At 42.4% G+C, this 10,494-nt stretch overlaps 1 protein-coding gene across 1 annotated transcript; it reads left to right on the top strand.

Annotated features, from left to right (window-relative positions):
• Positions 1-744: 744 nt before the first annotated feature.
• LOC133009109 (immunoglobulin superfamily member 22-like) lies at positions 745-7,004 on the top strand. Its single transcript, XM_061076513.1, is given in 11 exon segments — positions 745-786; positions 2,059-2,167; positions 2,278-2,330; positions 2,600-2,761; positions 3,290-3,446; positions 4,443-4,490; positions 4,493-4,545; positions 4,793-4,922; positions 5,555-5,689; positions 5,823-5,945; positions 6,772-7,004. Coding segments are annotated over 11 exon segments (1,245 nt in total).
• The last annotated feature ends 3,490 nt before the right edge of the window (positions 7,005-10,494 follow it).

Below are 10,494 nucleotides of genomic sequence, written 5' to 3'. Positions count from 1 at the left end.
CTAATTTTAGATCCCTGCCCCACAGTTTGCCTGGAAACATCAGATGACACAAGCTTAACTCCGATGGAAAGTTAAAAGACAAAAAAAAGTTTTCTGAGACGTGTAAACTTTAGATAAAAACTTGTCCTCTCAGGGTGAAGGCGCTGTGCAGACACACACAGCACAAAGACACTTTAATCGAGTTTGTGTGATGCTCTTGACCTCCACAGAGGTAAAAACAGCTGCGCCTGCTGTTGAATACAAGAGGCTGTTCTGTACAAACTACAGGTTCCCGAGCCCCGTTCACCCCGGCTCTACCTGTGAATTATAGATTAAGAGGCTCGGGGAAGACAGCCTGTCACAATCTGCAGGAACGCTGCCGAGTAGCCGCTGCATTAGTATTCACGGCCTCAACTTCAACTCACTGGTCTCAGAAGGAAAACAGGAAAAGGCAAGAGAGAGAGAGGGAGAGAGAGAGAGGGAGAGAGAGAGAGAGAGAGAGAGAGAGAGAGAGAGAGAGAGTTTCAATTGATCTGATGATTAAACATTAAACATTAAACATTCATCCTCATTGCACCAGTATGATTAAAAAAGGCTGTTTCTTTATAAAAAACAAACACTTGGTATTCAGTTAATGTTTCTCAGGATGTGCTTGCGTGTGATTGGTTCTCGTGTTGTCCACAGGGGACAGTGACCTGTTCAAGGCCAAAGTGACGGGGGGTCCTCGGGAGCGAGCCAGCGGGGGGTCCCCTGTCTGACGGGACAATGTCTTTCTGTGACAACATCAACAATCAGCACATTCTCAAGGTTTGACAACACAACTACACAGATCACAATGTTCCTCACTGCTGTCTAAAGGATCTCACCGACAGCTCCTGCTTTTTGGAAACAATAACACAAAACCTAATTTGTTTGACACCAGGATTTTAATCACAAGCTTGAGTTGAGAAAAACAAAAAGTATACAATAAACACTCGTATAAATTAATTTGTAATTGTGTTGAATTATTTTCTTTGCTAATTAATGTCTTGTGAAAGAGGGACAGATTATTTAAGATTATTTTACTTTCTGCTCCTTTTCATTCAAGTCTTGAGATTCTGTGTTTGCATTTAAATTGTTTTGTTTGGTCGATAAATTAAATAAACGTATAAATAAATTTAAAAAGAAGAGGTGATTAATTGAAACTAGAGAGTGAATAATTCCACCAAGGCCCAAAAGTCTCCAGATTGCACTCATTCATTAATTTCAGTCTCCTAAACACGTCTGATGTTTTCCATCAACAACCATGAATTATTCTCTGATGCATCAATGGAAATGTTGAAAAACAATGTTAAAGAAAGTGAAAAGAAAAAACTTCCTGTATTTGCTGCTCCACTGCTCCACATCAAAATGTAGCGAGCTCCTCTTGAAGAATGCTCCACCCCTCCACAGAATTCCACTGTAATCAGGTGAGTAGTTTTTGCTGCTAACTATCAAACAAACAAACGCATCCATCACATCTCGACACAGATGTCATCATTGTTCCCGAACCTGTAGCGTGTAATTGAACCACCTGCACCTGCATTCACATCTAAATTAATTTCCCTTTGTTCCTTTGTGGCTCGGAAGGTGAATGAGCTCCTGACAGACTCCTGCAGTGAGACCACAGCCAGTGGAAGGACTCTGACATCCTGGTGTTGTCGACTCTGACAGCTCAGCATGCATCATGAGGAGAAGTAGATAGAAAGTTGAAAAAAAAAAAAAAAAAACTCTCTCTGATCCTTTTATCTATATTCACTCTGGAGTGGGTTTAGCGCTTTCTCCGTACCAGCCGGGGAGCTTAAGTGAAGCTTAAATAGCTATTATAAAGCAATTAACTTGTGGGTGCTGACATATGCATCTCCCCTTGCCATCTGCTTCTCTGGTGAGGGATGACTGCTGGGATGCGGCGCTGTGGTAGTGTGACACTGCCTCCCTTTGCTTCACACAAGCACTGCACTGGGATGGAACGAGTGGCCTGACAATGGACAGGCAGGTTTAAATGGTCTTATGGGAAGCATCGAGCCAGACATTGAATTTGATGTGTTTCCTCCACTTCAGATCAAAAACCTGGCCCTGGAGGATGCTGACGTCTACAGGTGCATCGCATCCAACCAGCACGGAGAAGCCATTAACTCTGCATCCCTCATCGCTGCAGAAAGTAAGTCGAGTCTTTGTGCCTTTGTGGCCCTGACAGTTAGTCAGAAGCTTTTCGGCTTAGTTTACGTGCTGTTTTCACCCGGTGTCGCAGATGAAAGTTTTTCCCGTCTTTGCTTCCAGATTCGACGATGGATTTCAAAAAGATGCTGAAGAAACAGCAGGAACACAGGCCCGTTGTCTAACACTTACCATGACACTTCCAAAGAGCTGTCAGGATGTGATGGAGCGCTCTCTGATGCACTGTCTGATCCTTCTCTGTTTCTCACGTGCATCCAGAAATGTCCACAGGATGAGATTTAAAGTGCTTTCATCACACATACACACACACACATATATATATATATACACACTGTCATATATGCATAGAGGCCCACTTAATGTTAACACACATGCCTGCTCATTACTCATCTGAGATCTGTTCTCCTCGTGCAGCAGTGAGAAGAAGAGACAGGAGGAGAAGCCGCCCACAGAGGAGGAGATGTTAAAGATCCTGGCTGGAGCTGACAAGAAGGACTACGAGCGGATCTGCGCCGAGTACGACTTCAGCGACTTCAGAGGCAATCTTAAGAAGCTGAAAGAGATGAAGAAGAAAGTGGAGGTGGAGGTGGGCCTGTCACACAGGGAGCGTGTTCACACACCACACAACGATCTTAAGGAGGGATATGAAATGTAAAAGCAGCTTAGAATAAAGTAAGATGGAGGGAAAAAAAGTGAAATATCTCACAACAGTGGCACGGCACCGAAGATAAATCATAAAACAACACACAAGCGAAGATGGGAAGTGCTTTGCGGTGTCATGTTGTCATTTTGTTCATGTTGTCAGATTTTAAGTTACATAAGAACATGTTAAAATGACATTTAAATGAAAAGAAAATTAAAAAAAAGATAAATCAAGTTAATTTTGAAAAGTGCATAAAGAAGTAAAAGAAAGAGAGTGATACAAATTATAAAAGCACAAGAGTGGCATGTCAACCCTAGATTGCCTCTGTTGGCTGAGTCATTATCTGTATGAGTATGTGTGGAAATGGGTAAATGAGTCCTGTTAATGTAAAGTTAAGTGGAAAGCACTATAAAATTAAATGCCGTCCATTCACCATTCCCCCCCATTGAGCAGTTTCTCCTCCCCACTCAGCTGCGGATCCAGTTCTCTCATTGGAAATAGGAAGTGAAACAGATGGGAACCAAGCACATGCTGTGCGTCTGTAGGGGGGGGGGGGGCCTCAGAGATACAGGCACCTACACGCTGCAGGTCGGAGACAAGACGCTGTCGGCCAGGCTTAACGTCTCAGGCAGGTGCAGAACGGGTCTCCAGTCCGTCCCTCTCTAACTCAGAGAGACAGTGTCACCATTGATGACTTTGACCTTCTCTCTGTGTCACTTCCACTGGTCTCGTACATGTTCTTCTTCTCCATTTGCATTTCTCTACACCTGAGCCAGGTGGTGTCCTGGACTTAACTGACAGGTTGATATAAAACCCGATTATCTATCCTTCCATTCATCCATTTATCCATTAGCTAGACCGATTATCTGTTTGACGGTCGTGCGGGGACCAGGAATCAGTCCCAGCTGACACTGGGCGAGAGGAGGGGTACAGGGAACTATAAATAACTATAAGTAAAACAAAAACACAAATATAATCAAATATAAAAAACTTGAAAAAGCAGATAAACATGGTATGTAATTGGTTAAACAAAATCCACATCTTTCACATTGTATATTCTGGTTAATTGAGTTTACACATCAGTAAACATAAAAGTCAAAACTGATATTTTTGCAGAAGGCTAATATCGGCTGATGTTATCGTCCTACCAATAAATCGGTCAGGTTCCAGTTCATTTTTGGTATAATGTTGGTAGCTCCACTAAAGTCCGAAATCATAAAATGTCTGGCGACTCCTAGTTGGATTATCATAAAAGACACTGTGGCAAATTGAAGAACAAACCTATCAGTGTAATAAAGCTGACTGGATTTAAAATAGTAAATCGGTCAGGCTCAGATTTGTCTGTGAGTTTCTTATAGACCTTTAAATCACCTCCATTTGTTGTCAGTTCTCCGTCTCTTTTGTCGTCTCTCCTTTCATCCTCAGAGCACAGACAGACAGAATGAGGAGCTGTCTCATTTATCTCTGAGCACCAACATATCAAAGCTCTAATGTGTGTCCTGCCTGACATCACGAATTCATATATATTTGGCTTTGAAATCCTGTTAACTGAGGTGTTTACATGACTTAGTATAGAATATAACAACAACAAAGCCCTCTTCTTCTTTCTCTCTCTTTCTTTCAGATGAGCCTCTGAAATTTATGTCCGACTTCAAAGTGACGGAGCAGCAGACTGTGTGTTTGACGTCCGTCTCTCCAAGAAGACGGATGCGCCGCTCATCTGGAAGGTTTGCATCCGACTCAGAAAGACACGTTGAAGGACTTTGTTTCAGTTTTACAGCTTCACATAACATCCTCTCTCCGAGGGGATTGTCAGAAATGTATTTCTAGGAACATCTCTAGAAGTTTCTGGCATCTACAGAGAATTGCAGAGACAAAGAAGTACAGACAAGGTTCAGTGAAAAGATGAATTTCAGGGCAGAACACAATTCAAAAGAAATAGTTTTCCCCTAGTGCTTGTGTTTTCCCCACCAGGTGAAAGGAAAGGAAGTGAAAAGAGATGAAAAGTTTGAAGTGTCCTTGTCTGAGGACGGTCTGACCTACACCTTGAAGATAAAGGAGACGACTCCATCAGCATCAGAGACCTCACTGCTTTTCATCCAGCGTATGGGCTTTTAAAACTTTTTATGTGTGCCTTTGTGTTGTTGTGCTTTGTTTTGTTTGTCCCAGAACAGCCACATCTTCTTTTTTTTTGTGGAGCCCGTCTTCGGAAACAAAATTCCCCCCCCACCTCCGTCAGACTTGGTGGAGAGGAGCAGTTACTGCCTCCTGTGAGATTAGAGGCTCGGTTCTCTCACGGCGCCGCTAAACAACATCATCTCTCCTCTATCTTCCAAATGAAGACGTATGGGTCGCATAATGAATCCTCCCTCCGAGCGCCGGGTTGAAAGTGATCCAACCAAATCCCTCCTCACAACAAGCTCATTTATTATGGCTCTGTCTAACAAGATGTTTACTCACCCAAGGTGCAGGCTGGGGCGTGTAAAACCCTTTACAAGGACACGTGGCTCTCCTGCAGGGACTCAGACGTATAGTCACTGAGGTGGCGTTAATAACACGTGTCCTTGTGAAGGTTTTATTCTTGAAGTATAAATTGTATACTGAAGATCTTCAATTCTATAACTTAATCCTGCAAGTGGGCACACAATTTCAGTTTAAAGACACATAATTTGGAGTGCAAGGTAAAGGCCTCAAACGACCCTCTTATCTTTACCCTTTTGTCTTCTCTCTCTCCAGGGATTCCCATCAAGCTCTCCAGCTACTTGAAGAACGCCCGCGTGCAGGAGAGGAGCAAGGCCCACCTGGAGTGTGAGATGAGCTCCAAGGACGTGCATGTCCTCTGGCTGAAGGACGGCTGCGACATCTCCGCGAGTCCACGGTAACGGGTTGTTATCGTGGACGGCAACGACCCGTGTCCCGTCTGTCTGTAGCTGTGAGTCACCGCAGCACAACTGACTGTTAAGGTTAATCAAGCTGTTTTTCTTTTTTGTTTGTGTGTCACCAGAGCGGTTCGCCTCAGTGAAGAACAGTTTGTCAGATGCTCAGTGTCCCACCGTCGAGCTGTGTGTGGTCCTCAACAACGAGAAGGTGGACAGGGTGTGGCTGAAGGACGGAGTGGAGGTCAGAGGTCATATTAGAAGGGGGGTGAAATGATGAAGTCCTCAAATGCACAATTCTTTCGTCAATAACTTTGACTTTGTTCCTTCCACTCAGCTTCGAGGGTGTTTTTCAGAGAATATACAATCTGAACTCTTTTTTGTTGACACATAATAAAACCCAGGGTTGTGTTGGGACAGATTTCAGAGGTGAAGGGGTCAAGGTTGTCAAACAAGGAGCCAATGACATTTCAGTGTGTTCAGGTGGAGTAGAAACGTGTCGGTGTAAACAATGTGGATATGTCAATCAGCTCAGTTTTAATGGTGGTGGGAAATTTTGGGACCTGCTTGACACAGTGTCTTTTTGGATGCTACCACTAGGAGTCGCCAGAGCTGTACTGGGGCTACCAGACTTTTAACCAAAATGAATAAAAACCACAGACTGATCAAATAGACTACTACTACTACTACTACTACTACTACTACTACTACTACTACTACTACTACTACTACTACTACTACTACTACTGCTACTACTACTTATAATAATAATAATACATTTTTGTTTGGATAGTTCCTTTAACAGTGCCTTTAACATAGAAAGAAATTATATAGATGTATAGAGTCCACATAATTAATCACAGATATATTGGTTGGCCCAATATGTAACTCAGTAACATTTCTTTGTCATAAGGATTTCATAATGACATAGTTGCCAATTTTATTTTGAAATACATATCTGCTGATATATCTGTTTTACTTCCTATTGTCAGTCCAGCTCTAATTAAAACCAAACTTACATGTGAATCAAATAAATCAATAGAAAATGACCCATGAGACTTGCACCTTGTTACCCAGACCTTCCAGAGATTGATTCTTCTGTGCTGGACCTGTTGGGGGGGCAACCCGTGACCGTGAAGGCCGGTCAGACAGTCACCATTAAGATCCCCTTCAGAGGCCAACCGCTGCCCAAGGTCAGCTGGTACAGAGATGGAGTGGAGGTCACGGAGGATGAGAGAACCAAGATGGAGAGGACAGAGGACAGCGCGTCCCTGCTGCTCAGCAGGTGGGTGGGCAGATTAAAGGGATAGTTCACCCCAAAAAGGAAATTTCCATTTTTGGGTGAACTATTCGTTGGAGAGCTGGAGACGATGACAGCAGCACCACAGTGATGACAAGGTGGAGGAGGACAGGTGTACCAGTATCGCATCAGAGCCGTCAACACCGAGGGAATGAGCGACCCTCTGGAGACAGAGGAGGGACGCGTCGGAGGTGAGATTAATAACCATCATTATCAATGCCATCATCAAAATCATTCCTATTCAGTGATAAGTGTAAAAGAGAGTTTCAGAGTCCAGAGGTGAGACTTGAGTAATCACCAACACTGTTCCCCTCGTCATTCACCTCCTAATTATCATCAGCCAAGAAAATTTGAATAAAGTTTCAAAGTTTATTCAAGAAAATTATTCGTTTTTCTTAAAAAGAGCTGTTTTCTTGTTTTCAATTTGCCTCTGCTCATTCCCCCGGTTGTGACAGTGCATGAAAGGTCCACTAGAGGCCAGACTTGTTCTCGACTTTGTGTAGAAGGTGTTCGACTCTACAGGCAGATGAGTGTTTGGTGTTTTGACTCATTACCTCATAACAGTGAAGTTGTTGTTTCTCTCACAGTCACTGATGCTTTTCTCTCTGTGAAGACATTTGAATTTTCTTGTCGTTTCCTCACAACTTTACCTATATGTCTCTTGAGATTCTTTGTGGCCACTTTGTGAATCTTCATAATAATCACAGTGTCCTGGGCTTGAATCCAATCAATCACTTTTATCAGATGTCATCCTCTTCTCACTTTTCCTGGTGTTTTCCACTGTGAGTGATTAACAATCACCTAAATGTATCTCAAACAAAGAAGGATTAAGAGAACAATTATTTCCAACTTGAAATGAAACCAAGAGGTTCAGGTGATCGGTGCTATCAGGCGCTCTGGGTTCTCTTTGGAAATACATTTTCAGTTTGGAAAAGATATGTATAATATTTGGTTGCAAAATCCTTAAAAATCTGACATTTACAGCTCAAGAGAGTTGTTACTTCTCCACACTGATAGTTTGCCAGTTCTGTACAGGAGACATTCTCAGTTCTTGCTTGTTTCAGGGGCGTTTTACTCAGTTAGACTAACTTGTGTCCGATCAATGTGTAGAATCACTCTCCTGCTGCTTTTTCCAAAGTTAAGAGTGCGTATGTCTAATAAGGACCAAGACACCTCATCCAAAATGCTTTAAAACAGGTTTTATTTGAACTTTTGAACCCAAGCGTCCATTTAAACCTCACTAAATCCAGAACAAAAGGTGACCTAATACTTCCAGACTGCAGTGTGAGATGGCTTCCTGTGCAGACTTTGCCTCTGAGTGGTCTGCTGCTTCTCCAGAGCCTTGAGCGTGGCCCGTTGAGGAGCTGCAGAGCAGACAGAGAGAGAGGTGACGACCCGTCTCCATCCGACGTCACTCCGCTGGCTCCCACAAACTCCAGTTCTATAGAGCCACCATCAGACTGGCACCGACACTGTGCCAGGTTCAAATCTATGAAGCAGCAGCAGGCACAGAACCCATGTCACCGGCACCTCCCGCCTCCTCACCGCTCGGCTAACGCACAATAAGGTGGAAGTGGTTTGGAGTGGGAGCCTGAATAGTCAATCTGGTATTTGACAGAAACTAAAGACTGCTGCACCCAAAAGGGAACTGAACACTGTCAGATCCATTTCCATGACGTTGTATTCAAAAAGCATTGAAATGTCTAAACCTAAAGTGATATTGGATGAAAAGCGACTTAAAGGTTTTACAATAGACTTGTTCAACACAGAAAGGATGTGCAGCTTTTCTCTTCTTTCTCTTCTTCCACATTTACTCTGAGATGCTGCATCATATGTTGAGATTTCAAAAAGAGTGGAGTTCTTTCATGGTGGAACCCTGGCTGCGAGTGAAAGAAACACACTGGGGGAGAACTGGCACAGATCCTGCAGGAATAAACTAGGTGTGCATGTGTGTGTTTGTGTGTGTGTGTTTTTTAGATGGGAGATAAGAAAAAAGCACAGAAGAGAAGAGCGAAGGCTTCACATGTACCAGAGTGAACGAGTTTCCACACAGTCACAGTCACAGGCTGTCGAAAGCACATTTTCCACCTCTGCCCCGACAATAGAGTTCAGCAGTTACCAGAACAGAGCTCTCTGTTGTCCTCCAGCTCTTTCTGCCTTAATGGCTCTTTAGCTGCTGAGGGCCACCAGCTTCTGCAGACACACAAAACACCAAACAGCTAAAAATATCAGCTGACATTTTTGACCGTGGCACCTTTTTAGCCTCGGAAACCACAAAAACAAAGCAGAAGGGCACCGAGTGAGCACAAACCTCCACCGAGGCCAGCCTCATGAGATGTTGGGTTTTACTGCATTATTAGATACTATAATAAAATGATTCAAAAAAATGTTTTAATTGATCTGAAACCTCTTTTAAATGTACTATAGATCGGATCAGTCATAAATATCAGTCCCCTGAACATGCGCCAGTGAAGATCCATCAAGTATTATCTTAGAAATCAAGGAAAATGTGGAAATACACTGTAACTCCCTGGCTCTACAGAAACATGGATCGTGTTCTTCATTGTCACATTCCACATCCTTCCGTAATATATCCAGTAGTTTTTGCTTAATCCTATTTACTAACAGACAAACATTACATTGGCAGAGGTATACAAATGAATAAAAGACCAGAGCACAATATGCGTAAGTTGCATTGCAATTTGCATTTATTTCTCCAATAGATATTCACATTCAGAGCAGTTTCACTACAGCAAAGAAAGTATTTGATCTCTACAATCATGAAAGAAAAAAAAAACACAAAGGGAAAATCGAGGACAAGGTAAAATATATCAGAGAATTCAATCTTTTATTTTTCATGAAATGAAGTCAAATGATGCATTTTAATGGGACTTCAATCAAAAGCTTTTCTCAGAGTGACGGGCTAAAAAAAACAACACATGGGCCTATTTTCTTCAAATAAAATGATAACACTTCTTTTTTTAACACTTAAACAGCAATTAATGCCTTTTAAAAGAAAAATGCTGAGTCTCACACGCTTTAATGCGTCACTTTCTTGTTCTTTAACACTCCGTCATTAAAATGCCTTGTCTGTTTTACCTCTTGAAGACAGAATAAAAGAAAGATGGGTGAATACTTGAAAGAATACAGTACTTAACAATCATACTAGCTGCAAGTTTATGGGAGAGATTGACTGGCCTCACTCACAGAAGATTCAGATTAATATCACAAAGAGAATATAATTATTTGACACGCTTCTCATGAGCTCATACTGATGTTGGAGGACTGTCAGTCATGGTAATAAAAACACCTGTGTGTGCAGAGTGCACGAGTCCATCACTCCAGATGAGACATGCATAGGAAAGATGTAGAAACTTACAGCTCTATGTTTTTGGATGTCATTAGCAACAGGATAGTGGAAACAGCACATTAACAGCAAGGATTTAAAAATTGAAGATCACAAAGACAGAGAGAAAACTTTAAAGCAACACTATGGAACT

The sequence above is a fragment of the Limanda limanda genome, chromosome 8 (assembly GCF_963576545.1).
Source record: "Limanda limanda chromosome 8, fLimLim1.1, whole genome shotgun sequence".
Lineage (NCBI taxonomy): Eukaryota > Metazoa > Chordata > Actinopteri > Pleuronectiformes > Pleuronectidae > Limanda > Limanda limanda.
Note: the sequence above shows the minus strand (reverse complement) of the source record. Positions and strands in the feature narration are given on the sequence as shown.